We start from the raw sequence: 22627 nt of genomic DNA, 5'->3' as shown, positions 1-22627 counted from the left end.
TTACCAACTACTAGAGATCTCATACTCACCAGATCCACAACATCTCACTCATCCTTCTCATCTATCGGTGGTCAAATCTTATAATTTCTAATACTACAAAATTTCTTGCACAAATATTGCCTTCTCCCCATTCACACAGCCACTTCCTTATTCAGGCCCTTATCACCTTCATTTGGACTGTTAATAATAGTCTAAATGGTTTCCTAATTGGTCTTCTGGACTCCAGTGTCTCCACCTTCCAATCCATTCCCTCTTCAGCTGCCATGGTGATTTTCCTTAAGCACAGATCTGACCCTATCACTCCCCTACTCAAACTCCAGTGGTTCTCTATTACTTACAGGGATAAATACAAATGCCTGTTGGTATTTAAAGCCCTATACAATCTGGCCAACCAAGCTATTCAGTCTTATATATTATTCCACTTCATTCACCCTATTTACAATCCAGTGATACTGCCTTCTCTCCTCATTCATGTTATTCTGTGCCTTTTGCATTATCTGTCCCAGATACTCAGAATACTCTTCCTCTTCACTTCTGCTTTCTAGTTTCCCTGGCTTCCTTCAAGTCTAAATTCAAATGCTACCTTCTCCATGAAACTTTCTAGATCTCTGCAGCCCTTGTACCTCATCCACACACCAAATGATCTTGCATATATGTATATGTTGCTCCCCTAGCTAAATTGTAAGTTACTTCAGGACAAGCACTATTTCACTTTTTTCACTGCATCATTGCAGCACAGTGTTTGACACATAGTACGTACTTATTAATAAATGCTTATTGATTGATTTAACAAATATTTGAGCACCCAGTAGGTAAAGGCCACTGCAAAAGACAAAATCCTTGTCCTTAGGAAGCATATAAAATATGTAGCTAAGAGAGCAGCATTGTGTAAAATAGGTTTTGGCCAATCTTTAACTATAGAGCTGACAGGGTAGAAGGCAATTTTTTTCTGATATTAGAGAGGGGGAAAAAACTATAATGTAACATCCTCCACTGATAACAAAGGCTTGAATAACACACCTCAGCTTAAATAACTCTTTAAATAACAACTCTGATTATCTAACCTTACTCTATAGCTTTCTTCTAGATACCCATCAACTGACAAAAGATGCCAAGAAAGTATTTGTGAAAATATTTCCTTAGACGTTCCATTTCATACCACGAAGTCAAGGTTTGTCTATGTACTCTATCTAGTTACCTTAGTGCTGGGGAGTCAAACTCAAACTTAGTATCCTGCTACTTACTATTGACCATACCACCAACTTCCAGTTATCCAAGAAGCAACAATGGCATCAACTTGTCAAGCCAAACTCAAGGAAAATTCAATTCTTCTGCCAATTTTCAATCACAATTCTCTTGGGTCTTCTTACTTTCATCTGATAAAGTAACCTCAGTGTACATCAGGTCTAAGAGGAACAATAATATTGAACCTTCTAGGTTTCCAGAGGTGACAGACAATCACAGTCAATTCTCAGGACATTAGGTACCTACTTAAGAATGAGAATCTCTTGGCATCTGAGAATTGGGGTACCCAAGAGACCTCGAGTAGTCTTGGCACCAACTCTTTTGTTATTTTGTTAAGAATCCGGAAAGCATAAAGTCTCTCCCCAGTAGTCTGGCATTCATCTAAAAGAAAGTATTAATTACACTAGCCTTTAAAGTGTACATCAAAACAAACAGATATGGTAGATACTACAAAGGAGTACATTTATAATACCCCTACAAGGGAGAATTCTTAACCAAACAATAGTGTTAAAGGTGGTTACAAAAGATAAAATAAATAATTTTAATAATGGAAAAATTAAAAGCTTTTTGCATCAGAAAAACTAATTAAATAGAACAAGAAAGGAAGCAAGAGATTGGAAAAAATATTTTTATCCAACTCTAACTAGGGTCTGATGTTCAAGATAAATAGGTTTTATGTAATTAGAATTTTGTACCCTGGACTTCATTTCCCAGAATCCTACTTTAATCCTCACATTGCATCCTTATGTTTTGTATTTACTTTCCTCTACTTCAAATGATTATTAATTTTATAAAATATAATACTTGGAGTTATTGGATATTAATTTTTAATCTTACAGTATAAGAATAGGTCATTTTCCTTCATTATTAAGAAAGTTAATTTGTCAAAGGATATGAGTAAGCAATTGTCACAAGAATTTGAATTTTGTTTGAATATTAATAATCACATGAAAGAATGCTCCAAATTAACTAATAAAAAGAGAAATGGCAATTAAATAATCCAGAAATTTCACTTCACATTGAGACAAATGAGTCAAAAGCAACAATTTATTCAGTGTTGGAGGGGTTGTGGAAAAATCAGTCACAGTAATGATTTGCTGAAAAAAACTAAGAATTCGTTCAATCATTCTGTAAAAGTAATTTGGAAGTCATCTAAGAAAGTGACCAAAATACCCATATTTTAAAATTCAAAGATTTCTTTGCTGAGCATAGATCCTAAAGAGGTCAATGACAAAAAGAAAGTCTCTTTAGGAACCAAAATATTCATAGCAGCACATTTTTGTAGTAACAAAGAGTTAGAAACAAAGTACACGCTCATTAATTGGAAACATGAATAATGAAATATGCTGTAAGAAACAAGAAAAACAATGAACATACAGAAGCATGGGAAGACATATATAAACAGATGCAAAGTGAAGTAAAAAAGAACCAGGAAAACAATATGCACTATGACAACATCAATGTAAATGAGAAAGAATAGCAACAATACAAACAAATGCTGAGAAATTATGATAAAAAGAAACTCCTCATTTCAACAACATGAAGGAGTATGTGAAAAAGGTCACAATTTCAATATGCCAATTAGTTTTGTTAAACTATTTTCCCTATTTTAAAATTCTGTGTTATTAAGGGGCTCTCTTGGAAGGGGAGGAAAGACAGATATATTAGGAAATAAAGTTGATGTAAAAAATGAAAGATAAATAAAAATTAGTTTAACATTTTTAATAAGAAAAACTTTAGAGGGGGCAGCTGGGTAGCTCAGTGGAGTGAGAGTCAGGCCTAGAGACAGGAGGTCCTAAGTTCAAACCCGGCCTCAGCCACTTCCCAGCTGTGTGACCCTGGGTAAGTCACTTGACCCCCATTGCCCACCCTTACCAATCTTCCACCTATGAGACAATACACCAAAGTACAAGGGTTTTTAAAAAAAAAAAAAAAGAAAGAAAAACTTTAGAATATTATATATCCTAGACTCTTATTCATATGGTTAAGCATGTAAAACACTTCTATTTTAAAAAGAAGTCAGAAATATAGGATCCATGAGACAGCTGCTTACAACTGCATAAAATCCTCAAAACAGCTGTGTTTTCTCATTGACTCTTCGCCATCTTTTATCTTTGAAAAATAATATCCTTTACATATATTTAGCTTAATGCCAATGCAATTTAAGGGGGAAGAGATCAAAGTGTGCACTCTGATCAAGTCTTGTCTTTAGTATATAACTTTGTGATTTTATAACTTGAAATTAAAACAAAAGCTATTCCCTAGAGCACTGAAAATGTGCACATCTCTAAAATTTGAACCAGAAGAAACTCTGATTAGAAGAATTTTAAATGCATGCATTGGCAAGAATAAAATGCTTCTTTGATCAACTACTTTGGTAAATTTATCTCAAATGAAAATCAACTGTTTGCTACATATTATGTATCCTTAATTATGTAATTTCCTCTCCTTGCATATATTACTATATGGGAGAAAAGTCATCATAATTTTTAAAAGTTTATTTCAGTTCAGCTTCTTTTTGAACAGATGAGGAACGCATTAGAAAACAAAGGACCTACTTCATTAATGGCAAATAATTTTCAACTGCTACTGCTGTAGAAATTATTTTTCTATATCAAACCTATTACTGTTGGATCAAAAATTGCTACATCATGTCATTCTCCTGATTAAAAGCTTTCAATGATTCTCCATTGCCTACCAAGTAAAATCCAAATTTCTTAGTCTTACAGTCAGTCCCTCCACAGTCTGACTTTGACTTTCCCCAAACTTATCCTAATCAATGATCCTTCAAACAACTCATTTTCCAAACTATCTGGATAGTTCCTATTTCTGTGTCCTCTCCTATGTCTAGAATTAATTTTAATTTCTTCTAAGCACCCTCAACCCTCCCCATCTCCACAAAAGAATCATTCCTACTCTGCAAGGCCCAAATAAAAAAAACATTGAAGCTTTGTTTCCATATCTTAGCCTCCCATACTGAAAGGAATTGCATCTTCCTCAGACCTTATTCCCCTCTTGTTTATCCCTCTCCTATATTCTTACTTCCCATTTTCTATTATCTTTATACATATTCATTCTTCCTTATTGTACTAGAAGGCCTTTGAAGATAGGAAATAGGGCTTTTATCTTTGTATTCCTCTACCCTACAGTGTAAAAAGTGAAATTTGGGAAATGTATCAAACTACATTTCCCGTGGTCCAACGGGTTTCCGTTTCCGGTTTTTGGGCTTGGGAAGGCTTACGTCTTGACGCAGGGAAGGGTTTAAATCTCCTGGGTTAGGAGGAAGTGATCTCTTTTGCCAGTAGGGCTTGGCCAGCAGATTTGGGAGGTAGAGACAGGAAACAAAATGGAGGCGGCAGTTTTGAATGCTTACAAGCGCGTGGTCTAATGATTTTATCTATCAGCATGGCTTTAATTAAAATACTAATTTATATATTTATGGCAGCCTTTATCATTTTTCATATTTATAACAGGAATGTCACATATAGAAATATAATTTTTAAAATGTTTATTTAAAATCCGGCCTCAGACACTTCCCAGCTGTGTGACCCTGGGCAAGTCACTTGACCCCCATTGCCTACCCTTACCAATCTTCCACCTATAAGTCAATACACAGAAGTTAAGGGTTTAAAATTAAAAAAAAAATGTTTATTTAATTGAAATTATGATGATTTCTTGATATATTCATGACTTTAAACAAGCCATGTAACTTATTTGGAGCTCAATTTTTCTTTATGTGAAATACAACGATTTGACTACATAAGTTTGAAGACCCCTTCCAAATGTCTCATGTTCCATTGTTTATCAGCTATAGGTTAAAACCAATTACAATAGATCAATTTTCTTTTCAGAATTATTTTGCATAACACTAAGCAACAATATTATAAATTGAAGATATTATTTGTGGAAGGAAAAGAGAGGATCCTTCACACTAAATGTAAGAAGTAATCAAGTGATATTTGTTAGGGGGTAAAGTGAAACTTTTTAAATATCAATATCAAGACTACAGATAACTTCATGAATTTTCCAAACTGGTTCAATACTAAAAGACAAAAATATTTACAAATCATTAAATAATTTTGTTCTTACCTCATAAGACCAGACACATTGTACTCCTGCAAATCTCCGTACACATCGACCCACTTCTACATCTTCATGAGTTGTATACATTTCTCTCAAGCATTCTCCAATGTGTGGTACCATTCTTCGAAGCACCTCTCGGCTCATGATCACACCAGGACCTCCCATGCAGAAGTTCTCACCAGGCTCAAGAGCCAATTTTCCCATCTCTTCTGTTGTGCCCAGTCCTGTCTGCCCAAGAAAGAGGGGTTCACTGCTATTCAAACTCCTTAGAAAATTCTCAAGGCGATCTCCTTTGATGTAAACATCATCATCAGCTCTCATAAACCATTCATACTTGTCCAAGTAGTGGTCGTGCATGTACTTGAGCATCATAAAGGACTTCTTCTGGGGTGGATAGGAGTCATCCACACCCTGTAGTGGCACTATAGGAATTGGTATGGATGTGTCTGAACCCTCACTAGAGAAGAATTCAACTTTCCCAGGAATTGTCTTGGACCATGTTCTAGAATTAAAATAAAGTCCGGTTAGAGATCAAATTAGTAAAAAAAAAAAAATTCATTTTCAATACTCTTTCACGCTTCATGTTTACAGAGTTTTAGCTATCTGCTCATTCTGAAAATATGTGCTTTTCATAAGAATGAAAAGTAAATTGCTTTCTCCCTCTATTATTTCTAACTGAAAGCTTACTGATGCCAAAGATCAAATCCTGTTAGAAAGCATGCCATGGGGTAAAGGGTGGAGTATCAAAATGTTCCCTTCATACTTGAATTTCACTGAATGACTATAATTAAAAATCAGATTTACAAGGCACCAAGGACCATTACTCATAGATACAGGTACCCAGAAGCAACACTGCATATGGAGACAGAGAAGCAATAGAATTCTCTTTTTGAGTCTCCTATCTCCACTGAGTAAAGGGTCTGAATTTCCATGTCTGTGAATCACTTGTTCTCTCTATTCAAAATGTATGCAGCTTTGAAAATTGATTCATATACATTATCTCATTTGTACTTCACAATAATCTTTTTTTTTTTTTTAAACCCTTGTACTTCGGTGTATTGTCTCATAGGTGGAAGATTGGTAAGGGTGGGCAATGGGGGTCAAGTGACTTGCCCAGGGTCACACAGCTGGGAAGTGGCTGAGCCCGGGTTTGAACCTAGGACCTCCTGTCTCTAGGCCTGACTCTCACTCCACTAAGCTACCCAGCTGCCCCCCACAATAATCTTTTTAAGGTGGGCAAGGTAAGTATTCTCCCCAATTTTAAAATAACAAGATCAGAAATTAAGTGATTTGCCCAAGGTCACAAACAATGGCAACCAAAACCAGACACAATGTAGTAAGGAGTACTCAGCTGGAGTTGAAGGGAATGACTGAATCTGAGTTCTGTCACTTACTATGAGATCCTGGTCAAGTCACTTAATATTGCTTTTTCTTGGTTTCTTCATCAATAAAAGAATTTGAGTCAGATAAGATGATCTCTCAGATCCCTTCTAGTTCTCAATCTAAGGTCCTATGAATCTACTAGCTCTTCTCATTTCCAATACAATTCTCATCCTCTATTATACCTTGATTAATCCTCACTGCTGGCTAGTAATATAAAAAATAAGACTTTAAAAGATCATAGAGAAGGTAGCAATAAAAAAAACTATCAGTTTACTATCTTATTCATCAACTCCAGGACTATAGCAAATAACTAATTTGGAATACAGACAACAACTTCAAACTTTTGCACCTTTGGGGTTTGGGGGGGTTTGGGGGGGTGTATTTTAGCTATTCCTTTTTAGGTAACAAGAAAAAAGTATGATAACTGTATTTCTATTCTTTGCAACTAGGAGTAGTCTGAGAAAAATAAGTTCCTTGAGGTCAGGAACTATACCATTTTCCATTCTTACATTCCCAGTACCTAGCACTATTATCTCACACATAATAGATATTAAGTTACTATTAGTTGAATTGAATTTAAAGGGGTTTCTAAAACTTCTCGAAAAAAAAGATCTTTTGATACTAAGATGCCTCTTTAGCTCAAAGCAAGTATAATTTTGATCTGGAACAAAATTAAAACTTCTATAGGTTTATTTTTAAACCATTTTGTCCATTTCTGAAGACTTATGAGAATTATTCTAAACAGTAAAATGCAAAAAAAAAAAAGAAGTAAAATCCATTATGACCCCTTGACAGTAACAAAACATTCTAAACATCCAGCAAAACTGATTATCATTGTTTTGTTTCAAAGGGTAAGTTTTAATTCTAACACTCCTTGGGCAGCAGCCTTAGAAGACATTTCTAAGGTATTCTATACTAAGATGTGTTCTTCAAGATTAGTGATTCAGAAAAAAACAACAGGATATTTAGCTGAACAAACTATACACTCTGTATATCAAAATAAAGAAAACAAAAGGGAAAAAAGTATAAAGTATGAGAAGACAAATTCTGCTATTTCAAAAACTTCCATTACTGGAAATAAATTTATTTAAAAGGCAAGAACAAATATGCAATCCAATTTTTAATAAGGTTACATAAATCCACTAAAATCTTATACTACAAAATTTGAGCTAAGATATCCATTTTCTGCTGAAAACAAACCAGTATTCTTTTCTCACTCTGCTGACCATCTTATCTACTGATCCTTTTGCCTGTCCATCCACGTAGTCTCTAATCTACTGCTATACATAACATTAAATTTTCATTCAACTAACATTTATCAAGGGTCTCTACTATGCAAGGGATTATGCTTATAAGGAGGAACAATTTTCCTACTTACAATTTTTTTTTTTTATCTTCACGATTCAGGGCCCTACAACACATTTACAATCAGTCTTCCTTACCTACTAATAATATGGTGGGATTCATGGTGAATGTTAACAGATTTTCAGATTTTCATGTCACTGTTTGTACTTGGTCACTCTTTAAGCCTAACTGGGCAACAAAGAAGCTGTGTCAATGCCTACAATTCACAAGTTGGGCTTACTCCATGGGGAATCGTTAAATTTAAGAACAGGTATAGTATAGTAAAATATTTACTTTTTTAAAAAATTCCATTTCATGTTCAGGGAAGTATGCTGATCTAAAAACTATTTTAAGGAATAAGGTAAATGATGGTAGAGGGAAGGGAAAAATACTAATCCAATTGAATTACAAATGTTTCAATTTTCCACTTAAGTCCTTCTAGCAAAATGTCCTAAAATGTAAAATAACAATTATACTGTCACATTTTCAATTGTTTTTGGAATTTTTACTTTACATTTAATCTTCAAATGAAAGCAACTGCTTTGACATTACATTGCAAACATCTACTTTCCATTCTAATGCTCTCGTAAGACCTGGAAAATACAAATCAATGCAAATTATGCCTTGATTTTAGTTATTTTATGCATAATGTTTTCTTTGGCTATGGAACAAACTAGTAGCTATGACACTTTTGAAGTGATTTTGAGTTTAGTGTTAGAGGGGTCAATAGTGTTTAGAACTAGAAAAAAAGATTTTAAAGAGGATAAAAAATCGGAACAGATGGCATCACAAAAGACATACTAAAAGAGAAGAGGTTTTTCTGATGTTAAAACACACAGAATATGGTATTCTAAGTATGAATAGGTTGCCTGGGTTTTTTTTAGTACTTACTGGAAACAAGAAACTATGATGACTGAGCAAAGTATAATATTGTCAAATATGGAAGTTAACTCTGACTAACCAACAATTCTTCAAAGACCACATGACTGATTAAACTAGTTGCATATGTAAGGCAAGGGTTTTTGCTGTATTTTTTTTTTATCTTAAATATGTTTAAAATTTTTCTTTTTCTTTGATTCTCCAAGGAAAGATTAAAGAAGATGGCAACCAAACTCATTAATAAATTCCCTCTTCAACTTGCCAATTCTTCCAAATCTTCCCTTTTTCTTTTGATGGCACCATTAACATTCCAATTATTCAGGTCTGAAATCTCAGATTTATTTTTGACTCGGATCACCTTCTTCTCTCCTTTTGCCAAGTCCTCTGATTCTATACCTCTACAACACTGCTTACATCTCTTCCTTAAATCTACTCACACCACCACCATCCTAGTTCAGAATCCCATCACTCACCTGGCCAGGACTATTCTAAAAGCCTCCAGATTGGTCTCCTTGACTAATTTCTCTCCTCTTCAATTTATCTTTTACACAGCTGCCAAAATAAATATTCCTACCTACACAAGGGGGCCAACCATGTCAATTCCCTACTCAAAAAACTTTAGTGGAGAGATAAACTAAGTGGCTCAGTGGAGATCCCGGGTTCAAATCTAACCCCAGACACTTCCTACCTTACACAAGTCACTCAACCCCCATTACCTAGCCTTTACCACTCTTCTGCCTAGGAACCAATATACAATAATGATTCTAAGACAAAAGGTAAGGGTTTACAAACAAAAAATACCCAAACCAAAGTTTAGTGGCTACCAACTGCCTATAAAACAACCTAGCATTTAAATAATCTCCACCATCTGACTCCCACCTAATTCTGTGGCCCTATCACATTACTCCTGTCCCTTTCTCATTTCCATGCATTTATTTGCCCAGATCTTTTTACACCCCCTTGCCTACCTAAATCCTTCTATTCCTCATATGTTTGAAATGTTCCAAGGTCTGGGAAAAGTTAGTCCCTTTATTTTGGGTCTACTGGTCCATTCAGCAATACTCCCTATACATATCCTGCACCCCATCAACTAAGAAAAAGAGGGAGTAGATATTTAGTGGTGCAAGTAGAAGGGATAAGGGAGAATAGTGATGAAGTTTCTTGATTCTCAATGCCTTATTATAAACTTTTCTGTTATAAAACTTTTTGTTCATGATACTTTTGGAAAACAAATTCTGAGAATCTCTGCAATTAAAGTTGTAAAAGAAAAAAAAAGGCTATGAGGATGTTACCAAAAATGTATATTTAAATTACGATAGAACTAGTAGATTTTTGAGGTTAATTATAAAATGTTATTGCTAAAATAATAGGGATCTTTTTATACTTCCTCTTCTTCAAGTCTTAGATCAAGGAATGTTTTTTCCCTACGAGATAGAGTACATTTTTATAATTTAGATTTTATTTTCCCTTCTCTGAAAAGTGAAGTCCATTCATTGATTGTTATTTATGTATTTTAAAATAATAATAATTTTTAAAACCCAGTCATGTGGCATGCACTAATTTCTATAAATAAAATCCAAGAAAATCCTAATCGTTTCTGCTTGGACCCATACACATCTGTAAAGCTTGTTAAATAATAAATGAGATTCTACCAATAATTTTGTGATTCCCAGGAGCATTTAATAACTTGAGGTTACTATACCCACAAAACATAAAGGAACCAAGGTCCCTACCAGGGAAACATATACTAACATAACATAGACAAAAAATAATTTCTTCCTCTGATAGTCAATCAAAAAGAGAAAACATCTATCCCAAATTATTTTTTCAACTTTTTTTTCCAGAAATGTGAAAAGAATGGTGAAGAGGGATAATTAAGTTTGTGAAAATACTACCAATTTTGTTTATGGCCCCAGAAATAACATGTCACATTGATAAGGTAATGATAATATCTATAGTTCTGTAGAACTTTGCTTTAAATACATCAGTTCTCATTCTCATCAAATGTCTAGCTCATCTCCTTTTCTGACCATGCATTTATTAGAAATTTTTTATCATGAGTAAAATGAATTTCATAAATTCACTGTTGGTAATGTAATACCCTATCTATATTCAATGTTTGTTTCTTTCCACTGCCCTTCGCAACAGACACTGAGGGTGGATAGAATGAGCTAAGCCCAGAAATTAATGGGAGAAAGAAGAGGCTGGATTCCACTTGTTTAAGTGTATAGGGTCCTAAGATGAATACTGACACAAAATCTGATATTTTTAATACACATTCTTCCAGTGATGCTATATGGTTCTAAACCATGGGAAATCACAATGCCTGAGGAATCAAAATTTTGAAGGAAGGTACTATAAGTATTATGAAATTTATTTTATCGATGAGGAAACTGAGGATCAGAGCGGTCAAGTAAATTTTACCTATGGTTGCAAAGTTACAATGTGTCCAAAGTACAAACCAAACTGGGTCTCTGACATCAACTTCATCACTTTCAACTATATTATGATGTCCCTCCTTAATAGTTTATGTGATGTCTTGCTTTGAACTAAAACCATATTTGCATTTGTTTGAAAAGAAATGTTTTTTCTCTATTTAGACTAATAGTCCAACAAATTATGCAAATGAGAAATTAGGCTACTTTTCTCTCCAAAACAAGCCCCTCATCATTTTAATAACATCAATATTCTTCTATAAAATGGTATATAGCTAAGAATCATGGAATATCATAATCTCTAAAGAATTCAAAATTGTTGGTTGCCCAAGAGACAACGTAGTGCTATATAGTAGTAGACATAAGCAGATTAATGATTATGAATTGCATGAAAAATGCTGGGTAAAAATATCACCAAAAGATATTTGATCATAAAAGGAAAGAGGCCATGCTTTCATTACTATACAGCAAGGGCATGGGATAATGGAGGGATTTACCATATAAAGTTAAAAAAAAAGGTAGAGAAAGGTTCTGGGCATATTGTGTAGATTCCTGTGGCTATTTTATATGTCTATGAGATTATGTATGAGAATTACACAGGTTAAAGAAAAAGTTCAACCAATTTCAATTTTTTAAAAGACACGAATAGAAAAGAGCAGGTAGTTAAGAAAGCCACAATAAATTAATTTCATTTCCTTTAGAAGGGATTATTAGATTGATATATTAGGGAAATGCTATATATATAGATCCAGTTCAGTAATAATTTAACAAAATAGCTATGAAAGTCTCATGCCAGCTTTGGGGAGAAGATGTGGGATAGATGCACCAAAATGGATTGAAAGTCACAGGGTAATCAATAAGACTTCAACTGGAAAGGCTCTCCTATAGTATCCCCCAAATCTATGCTTAGTTCTATGCTACTGAACATTTTTATCAGGGAGTAGGATAAAGGCATAGATGTATATTTATTTTGCAAACTACACAAAGCTGTTAAGCATAGCCTTAGTTTTCTCATCTACAAAATTAGGACAATAATATGTGCACTATACTCAAAGAATTACTGTAAGGTAAATGAGTTGGTAAACTGTAAAATACCATATAAATATGAGCTAATATTATTACCTTCTCAAGTCCTGTTAATTCTATTCTCATGTCTTAAATTCATACCCTTTTCTACTGATAAAAACCATCCTACCTTTCAGGGACCTCAATTCCTCTTACCTGGACTTCTGCAAAGCCTAACTTGATTCCCTGAATCCTTTCCCTCACCTCTCTTCTCAAGCCTCTATTCAGCTATCAAACTGACATTGCTAAAGCACATGCTGGAAAATGTCACTTCCTTGCTCTAAAAGGTATGACTCACATTAGGGTGGTCAGTCTTAACACACACACACACACACACACACACACACACACACACATATTTTTTTTGGTTTCATGAACTCCTGGTGAAACCTATGGACCTCTTTTCAGAAGGTTTCTAAGTGTATAAAATATGCTGAAATGCATTTATCAAAATATTAAAAACAACCAAGTTGGGGGCAGCTGGGTAGCTCAGTGGATTGAGAGTCAGGCCTAGAGATGGGAGGTCCTAGGTTCAAATCTGGCCTCAGACACTTCCCAGCTGTGTGACTCTGGGCAGGTCACTTGACACCCCCATTGCCCACCCTTACCACTCTTCCACCTAGGAGCCAACACAGAGAAGTTAAGGGTTTAGAAAAAAAAAAAAAAAAACAACCAAGTTCAGGAACACCAGATTAAGAACCCCTTGCACTAGAATAAAATATAAATTTCTCCATCTAGTATTTAAAATAATTTATAACTTGATTCTAACCTACCTTTCCAGGTTTACTGCATGTCATTCTTTCAGGCGTTCACTGGTCCAAACATGCCCACCAGCTGCTATTCTATGTATACCACATTTCAACCCTTTCTTTATGCCTTTGCATGAATTATCCTCTGTTCTTAGAATACTGTCCTTTTTCACCTCCATCTCTTAAATTATCTCCATTTATTTCTGCAGATCTTTTCAAAGTTTAAATCAAGTGCTCCTTTCGTAACACTGCCTAACATCTCATCCACCCTATAAAATCACTTTATAGTTAACCTTGCATATATTTTGTACTTATTTCTCTGTGTACAGATTATTTTCCAACAAAGATGAATAAGCTCCTTGAGGGCAATAACTGTATGGTTTTTGTATTTGTAAAGTGATGTCTTATCAAGTCTGGACACTTAAATGCTTGTTGAGCTTAAACTCTAGGAAAAAATGTTAAAAAGCAGATCAGGGAAAAGAGTCTAACAGTTTTCCCTTTTTTCCTCCTGCCATTCTCTAAATAATCCATGGCTGGATGGCTAAGAAGCGGAGTATACAAATATTTGGATTGAAGTTTTCAAAAACTTTTTTCCTTTTTCCTTTAACATCATATCCCAGCTTATAAAATTCATTTTCTGATGCTTTTTGTCTTTTTATATCTAATTTTCATATCCTTTTAAAATCTATTGTGGGGTATAATATCAGCTATTGGTCTAAACCTAATCTCTGCCAAACTGCTTTTCTAGTTTTCTCATTCTTGTGGGTAAAAAATAACCTTATCTACATAATTTGCACTTGAATTAATCCAGACTGCACTGTTTCTGATGGTCATTTTCAGTTGGTAAAGCAAGTAACAGACCAATAAAGATTTCTGACCACCTTCTAAACTAGAAAAATCACTGTGGCCAAGTCATGTAGTTCAAGACATGATAAATCTAAGATCCAGAGAAACTACCTAGAAAATACATATCCTTCAAATATAAAAGGAAAATACAGTAGACTCTTGGCCTTTTTGGACCTTCTTGGGATGAGTCATTCCAAATGATCAAGTTTTCTGAATATAGTGGATACTTTATTCAAGCAGGAGTTTCTTTTCTTTTTTTTTTTTTATAGTTTGGATAATCTTATAAAAATATATTATACACTTCCTTGTGAGCATAATGAATTTAATCTTTTCTTGATGACTCAAGGTCCATCCTTGCAAATACATGTTATTATAAACAGCTCTCATTCATTCAGAAGCTTATTTATCTCATTTGAGTTTCTGGAACGATAAATTATTTTGTTCAGGAATGGTGGAACTATTTTATTCTGATTTTATAAATAAGAAAACTGAGTTTTGGAGAGTTTAAATGTTTTCTCCAAACAGCAACAGAAGTAGGAGAAAAGCTGAAGGAGATTTCAGGGCTTTTTCTACTATATTAAAATAGCCTCCCAAAGGTTATACAATATAGCAGTACAGAAAGGTCCTCAGTGGGCAGATAGTTACTGGCCCCAGGCTACTATATTCAAATTCTTAAATTTACTCTTTATAGTTTTCTGTTAACTTTACTTGCTGACAGTTATTGATTACTTTTCAGTGTACCTGCCCATACAGCTTCCCCTTCTAATTTACTTCTTCTGACTTGAAAACCAGGTAATCAAACTTCTTAGAAGTATGTATAAAGCATGAATATGAGAGCCTTTGGGGGCCTCCCCAAGTGTCAGAAGAAAAATTTTTACAGTATTGACTTTGTGGGATTTATTTTGGCTGCTCTAGTCTTTGTTATTTTTGCATCCTTGGTATAAAAAAAATCCACATTGAATTTGTTGTCAGAGAATCCCAACTCTGCTACTCCTTACTTATGTGAATGAAAAAAATACAACACTTCTCAGGGCCCTAGTTTCTTCATCAATAAAATGAAGGGACTGAACATGATGATCTCTAGTTATCCTATAACTCTATACCCTAAGTTACCATTATATTAGATGATTTCAAGGGTGTTACTGTAAATAGTAACCATATGCAGTAAGAGTATTGTTGTTTATACAGTAACTTAGTCTAATAGTTTTTAAGTATATCTAGATCCACTAATGGAGCACCATCTTGGCAAAGTCAAAAGGCTTAAGCCTAAATTTACACAATGACTCTTACTTCATTCAAGAACTGAACACTTACTTTCATCTTTAAAATGGTCAAATCTAACTCTTAAGATATATGTATTTAAAAAAACAAAACACTCTAATATTCAAAGTCCTTCATAATCTAGGTCTTTTCCTCTACTCCTTTTCAATCTTCTTACACCTTACTCCCCTCAACACATCTTCCATCAAGTGACACTGGCCTCTTTTCTGTTCTATGAACAAGATACTCCATATCTGAACTTCATTTTCTCTGGCTATCTCCCCATGCCTGCAAATGCTCTCCCATCTCATCTCCAGGCTTCCTTACAAGTACCGACTAAAATTCCTCCCTCTATAAGGAACATTTTCCCAACTTCTTTAGTACCTTCTTCCTGTTTGCTCCCAATTATCCCATATATAGTTTGGCTGAACATATTTATTTGTTGTTTCCTCATTAGATTTCAAATTCTTTGAAAGCTGGCACTGTCTTTTGTATTCTCAATTTGTAATCTCAATGCTTAGAACAATAGTGGAATATAGAAGACACTTAATAAATGTTTATTTGACTAACTTGCTGACTGACTAGTCTATAACCAACAAATCCAAGTCAAGCCAATTCTCTCCTGGGTTAAAAATTACCTGGTGAATAGCAACTTGGAGTCAGTCAAAACTATCTTTAGATTAGAGGAATGTTAGGCTGCCTGGTGCCAAAGCCCAACCAGTAGGGAGAGCTCACCTCATAAGTCTTCTGAGTCCTTATTGCCTCCAGAAGAACAGAATACAAGGCAAGCCCCAAGGGGGAGGGAGGGAATGTGTTGTTTTGTTTTAAAGGAACTAAGGAAAGTGAGTGGCAAGGGAAGGAAGGAAAGGGTAGTGGTATCACAAAGAAGAGAGCAAAAAAGAGGTTAAAGGCCAAATTATTGTTGTTTCTACCTTTCTCAAAATATTCCAAGAGTATTCAACAGAGAAGCATAGAAGACAGAGAATTAGGGTCAACATTAATACCCCAAAATAAAGCGCATTAGAAGTGAAAAGACAAAAACAGGAATATGTGAAGTATGACAGACCAGGCAGTTGGGAAAAATATTAATCATACTGGTCAGGCTTCAAAATAACTATGGATTTGTTGAATCACACAATTGATAACCTAACCACAGGACAGTTACTCTAGATATAAGCTATATTCAAAAAGCTGATGCTAAAAATAAGTGAATTTATATAATGGTTTCCATTTGAAAATACAATATTTTTGCAACCACAATGAATTTATGTTCATGTGCCTCTTATACGTATGCAAATCATCTCACATGTATTATCTCATTTGATATTCACAAAACTCCTGGGAAGCAGTTAGGGCAGGCATTATAAGTCTCATTTTGTAAATGAAGAAGCTAAATTGTCCTAGTGGGCCTGTAGTCAGAAAAACTTCAAATTTTGCCTCAAATAATACTTACAAAGTGTGTGACTCTGGACAAGTCACTTAATCTGTCTGCCTCAATTTTCTCGGCTATAAAATAGGGATAATAATAGCACCTACCTCTCAAGGTTGTTGCTTAAGGATCAAACAAGATATCTGTAAAGCACTTAGCACATTTGTGACACATAGCCCATGCTTAATAAATACTTCTTTCTTTCCTTCCTTCTTTTCTTCCAGCATAGGAATTAAATGACCTGCCCACCACCATAGGATTATTGTTAGAGGCAGGACTTGAATAATAGGCCTTCCTGGTTCTAAGTCTAGCAATTAAGTCATGCTACTTCTAAAGAGTGAGTGAAAATCTTTTATTCATTTTATGATGAAGATGCTCCAAGAAAATTTAAGTAACTCATATATGGTAACGAGGAATAGCTTTACTACAGAATACAGCAGTTCTGATGCCCAAACCAGTCTACTAACCCCTAAATTCTACTCCATGTTTCTTTGGCTTATCAGTCAGTAACTCTGCATATTAAATCTGAACTTTGAGTGTAACATAATGGAAACTTTAAGATCAAATACATAACATATCAGTAAAATCAGACCAGCAATGATGGTAAATTCTCACTATCACTGCAGTTTCTTATTTAACTCTTTCCCTTCTGGCATATTTAATCCCAGACTCCTTTTCAATCTTCACTACTAATTTCCAAAAAAAGAGGAAACTGAGGCTTACAATGAGTCAGATGTGACCTAAGGTCCAAAGTAGTCATTTACAATAAGAGATAAATGCTAATTCAGTACTCTCATGGTCTGAAAATTGAATTTTCCCATATATTTACACTATGGTGGTGCATGTAAGGAAACCAACTTTCCTAACATGATTTTTGTTTTGAAATCTCTCACATATAACCAATACAACTTTTAAAAGTCTAAAATTCAGGAAAACATCTTTTCCCACTATCTAATTCAAGACAAAATTAGCTTAGTCTCAGGCATAATTTAACAAAGTCTGCCATTATTCCAGAAAATCTTTTCATAAAGCCTATTTAGCTATTACCTAGTGCTCATCCTGAACATGAACTCATTTATTTTTCTAACTCATACTAATTACTGCAGTAGTCAATAACTTTACTAATTTTTAATTTAAATTCTTAAGTTCACAGATATTATACCATTCCACACACACCGAGCATTTTATCACAAAAACAAAAATGGCATAAAAATTTTAAATGCCTGAATATAAATTGAAAACTATCATTTTAAAAAACTGTATTTTGGTCATTAAAATTATAGCATCCTCCAAAATAAAGACACCTAAGATTCCTATCCTATTATAAAAACTACAAGAGATCTCTCCTTATTCTCATATTTATGGGAGTTCAATTACAATGACCAAAAATAGTCTTGATTTGTTAGGATAGTTCTCTTTTGACTGTTAAATGCCAGAAAGCTATAAGTGCTTCAAAAAAGAGGAGTTTTTTTGGACAAATTCAGTTTGGAGTGGCAGAATTCCTTGCAGGCATTTCTCAATTTTTTAAGAATCAAATGCTCATTCCAAGAGGTCCTCAAAGTCTAAATCACGGGTTTTTAACATTGAGTGTGTTACCCACGCCTTCTCAGAAAAATGCATTAAAAAATGGCTTAAGAAAATGCTAAGGTTTGTGAAAATAAATATGTAATTTCCCCCCCATTCAAGTCCCCTCTGAAGATCTATCCAAGGATTCGATGGGTCCACGGACACCAGGTTAAGAACTCCTGGCCTAAATAAAAAATGCATGTGCCTTTGTGTGCCTGTGGAAATCTAGAGAGGGTATCTATCCAGATAAGCACAGTTGGAATCCCTCTAGCTTTGTCAAGAGAGGGTTACAGCTGTCAGGAAATTGGATAGTGGATCTATACTGTGTATCAGCCAAAGACACCCCCCCCCCCGACAAAAATACACCACCCAAATACAAGAAAATGGCCAACGCGCTCCTTTCAGGTTTAAACAGGTCCCATCTGCCAGATAGCAGCAGAATCGGAGGCCATTCCCTGCCTTCCCCAACCATCCAGAGGTTAGGGAAGTGCCAGGAGCCGCTAGGAGAGAAGATGAAATCAGATGCCCCGAGGACGTGCCCAGGATGCGGAGACGACGCGGGCAACACTCACTTATAGGCGGCCACGGCTCTGTTTTCTAGATACTTCTGGGCTGTCATGACTCCCACGAAAAGAAAGTTCTTGGCCCGGGGGAGGTCGTCAGGGTGGCCGCCGGCGGCCAGGTCCGGAGGCCAAAGCATCGAGCTCCGGGAATCCTCGCGCGCCCCTCCGAAGAGCGATTGCTCAGGGGGCTGCTGCTGCTGCGGTGGCGGCGGCTCCTGCTGCTGCTGTTGCTGCTGCTGCAGACGGCAGCCCTCCGGGCTGGCTTTGCGCCGGTGACCCGCTTTCTTCAGCTCCGAAGCACGGGGCAGGATCAGCCTTGAAGCCAGGATGAAGCCCAGGATGAGCCCTAGCAATACACTGAGCCAGGAGCGGCGGCTTCTTCCAGCCATTCCCCAACTGCCCGCCGGCTGCACAGCCTCCCTCGCCCCCTGAAAAACAGCCACCTCCCCCGAGGACAGCCTCCTCCAAGCCGGCCCGACCCCTGCGTTGCGCTGCTGGACGCTGCGCTCCGCGGCTACGGTCAGGGGCTTGCCCGCTGCAGTCTCTTGTCCGCTCTCTTCACCGGCCAGCGGGAGAGAGCTGGCCCGTCTTGGCGCCCGGGTCTGGGGAGGCCACCCAGTCTATCCTAGCGGCCCCGGGCCGGGGACAGGCAGCGCGGCCGCGCTTGCGGCCGGCCCCGCAGACCCATGGCTCCTTGGGGTCCTCCTAATCCGCCCGCAGGCCCCCGGCTCGCCCCGCGAGCACCGGCGCTTTGTTCTGCCCGCGCCCCCCCTCCCACCCCCGCCGCGGTCCTGCGCCTTTAAGAAGGGACCATGCCCGGCGCGCGGCTGCGGCGGCGCTGGAGGAGGAGGAAGAAGAGGAGACGGCAAAGGGACCAGAGAGCGGCACTGAGGGCTCCCGTTCAGCGTCTCGGGGCCGGAGTGGCAGCGCGTTCAGCAACGGGGATCTCCCCTGCCTGCCTCTTCCCTGCCCCTCGGACTGACTGGGCTCAGCTAGACTAATGCTACCCCTGCCCTCGTAGTCGCCCGCGGCGCCGCCGCTGCTGCTGCACATCCTCCGGCTCAGCTCGCCATTGCAACAGGAGCCCCTCACGTCACGCACAGCGCGTTATGAAGCGGCCGCGGCGGCAGTGGTCCCGTGGCCTCGCTCGGGATCCGTCCTCGCGGCCCCATTGGCGCAAAAGTGAATGGGGGGCGGTTCACGTGGCCAAAGTTTGGCCAAAAATAAAAAAATAAAAGGAGACGGGAGAGAAAAAGAACCCTCCCTTGCCGAGTCCCCTCCTCCTTCTTCCTCCTCCCTCCTGCCCCCTCCTTTCTCCTCCCCACCCTAACGTCCCCCCATCCCGGCGCGCGAAGCTCAGGTCCCCGGCTCCGCTGCACCCGGGGCAGGGAGAGCAGGATCGCAACCCCCGGGGCAGGGGGTGGGGGGTGGCTAACGGTCCCGGAGCTGGAGGCGAGGCTGGGAGGGATTCAGCACCCGGAGCAGTGCCTGAGCCGCACCCTCCCCTCGGTTCAGCCCCAGAGCCCGTTATCCTCCTGGCCAGAGAGCGAAACGAGCCCAGCCGGGCCGCAGCGGCTCATCCAGGGCGTGCCGCCGCCGCCGCCGCCGGTGCCCCTCCGCGCCACACCCGCTCCTAGTCTAACCACTGCGGCCTCGCCTCCCTAGAAACCTGACGTGGAAAAGGAAAGGGAGGGGTCTGGCCCCCTTCCCCGCCGAGGTGGGGGGGGAGGGAATAGGGGGAGAGCCTGGCCACGCTGGGCCCCACACCATACACACACCCCCGCCTCTTCCCTCAGCCCCACCGACTGGGGAGCTGCCCACGTCTGCACTGGTCGGTTTCGGGGCTACGTCAGCTCTGCCTGGACTGCTGCTACCTGCGGGGCAGAACCGCCCCATGTCGACCCGGAGGCCCCAGGAGAAGAACTTCTGCCACCCTGAGGGAGCCGGGGACATGAAGTAGGGGCAGGCTGCAAGGGTCGCTTGCTTTGGCTAGAGGCGGAAAAGTGGAAATGGGTCTTTGTGCTAAAGTCTTATGCATAGTTTTCCACCCCCCCCCCCTTTTAAACGTCCCTTTCCAAAAACCCCTGGATCCTCTATCAGTGTCAGGGCCTTGGAATCTACTGGCAGCTTGCACCTGCTTGCTTGGGGTAGGGATTCCTCAGACGATTCTTTTTTTACACACCCCCCAAAATTTCAAAATTGCCCTCTCACCCTAATGTTCTTTCTGATTAAGACTGGTCCTAAGGCAAAATGGTGGGGAGAAGAAAAAATTCTTTATCACAGTTAAATCTTCTCAGGCAGCCAATTTGATAAACTATGGGTTTTCTTATCACTTATCGCCATTTAGATCAAATATGTAGTCAGATTAAAACATCCTTCTTAACCTATTTTTCTCTTCCCAAATCCCTATCAAAATCTTTATATAAGGGGGCAGCTGAGTAGTTCAGTGGATTGAGAGCCAGGCCTAGAGATGGGAGGTCCTAGGTTCAAATCTGGCCTCAGACACTTCCCAGCTGTGTGACCCTGGGCATGTCACTTGACACCCCCCCCCCCATTGCCTACCCTTACCACTCTTCTGCCTTGGAGCCAATACACAGTATTGACTCCAAAACTGAAGGTAAGGGTTAAAAAAACAAATCTTTCTATAAAGAAACAAACTACAAAGACTAATAAGCTTTATTTGTATGCCTTCTCAAAAGTTTGTTTTTTAGAGGTTGTTTTTTTGTTTTGTTTTAATGCTTTGAGGAAGAAAAGCTAAGAATGTATCTACTGATAAGATTTCTGGAGATTGCTAGTCTGGGCCAAGCACCCTAGGGACAGGGTGGAGCTTTTCTGACACCTGTCAAATCATACCATATACCTATCTACAGTACCATCTGTCCTCTGTAAAATCACAAGCTGCTATACCCTCCACTCTTGACAAGGCAACTTATCTCAAAATTCAGACTACCTTTGTTCAGATATGTAAATCTGTATTTTGTTCTGTGTTAATAAACTTTGTCATTGTCCCTTTCCATTTCAAAGGCCCTTAATTTAATGTCCAATTCATTCTCTCAAGCATTTATTCAGTGACAAGGGCACAGTATTAAAACAGACCTGCTTCCAAAGAGCTTACAGCTGATGTTATTGATGATGGAACTACACTGTGATAGGGACTGGAAACTTTGATTTCATTGGTGTAAGGCACTCAGGTGAAGAAACTCTTGCCAAAGCAGGTCAGCTTTCTTTCTCTGCAATTTATAATCTAAAAGAGTTATTAGAGCACTGAAAAGGTCACACAGCCCAGTATGTGTCTGAAGCAAAAGTTGGAACCCAGATCTTCCTGGTGTTAATGCTGTCTATTCACTAAACATGCTTTGAACTCTCTTAATCACAATGTGGAAATAGTTTCAGAGTTGGTAGGAACCTTAGAGGTAATTTAGTCCAACCTCCTCATTTTTCAGATGAGGAAACTGAAACCCATATAAGCTAATGACCCTACTTGACTGCTCTACTACATTGCAGTATGGAAATAGATAGGATGATGGACTTGGAATGAGAAGAGGCTTGAGCTTGTATTTTACCTCTGACATTTACCACCTCCTGGAACTGTGGTTCAGTTGTGTCTGATTCTTCATTACCCCATTGGGGGTTTTCTTGGCAAAGCACTGGAGTGATTTGCCATTTTCTCCTCCAATTAATTTTACAGATGAGGAAACTGTGTTTATATGACTTGCTCAGGGTCACACAGCTAGTAACTAAGACTGGATTTAAATTCAGGTCTTCCTAACTCAAGGCCTA

The 22627-nt window shown here is 38.1% G+C and overlaps 1 protein-coding gene across 1 annotated transcript in view; it reads right to left on the bottom strand.

Moving 5' to 3' along the window:
- The window catches only part of CHSY1 (chondroitin sulfate synthase 1), an 86928-nt gene extending 67692 nt beyond the window's left edge, over window positions 1–19236 (bottom strand). The window contains exons 1-2 of the mRNA XM_044665408.1: window positions 18857–19236; window positions 5335–5830 (exon numbers count right to left, since the gene is read on the bottom strand). Of these exons, the coding sequence (XP_044521343.1) occupies window positions 5335–5830; window positions 18857–19236 (876 nt within the window). The remainder of the gene's footprint in view (window positions 1–5334; window positions 5831–18856) is intronic.
- Window positions 19237–22627: the final 3391 nt, after the last annotated feature.

The sequence above is a fragment of the Gracilinanus agilis genome, chromosome 2 (genome assembly GCF_016433145.1).
Source record: "Gracilinanus agilis isolate LMUSP501 chromosome 2, AgileGrace, whole genome shotgun sequence".
In the NCBI taxonomy this organism is placed as follows: Eukaryota; Metazoa; Chordata; class Mammalia; order Didelphimorphia; family Didelphidae; genus Gracilinanus; species Gracilinanus agilis.
Note: the sequence above shows the minus strand (reverse complement) of the source record. Positions and strands in the feature narration are given on the sequence as shown.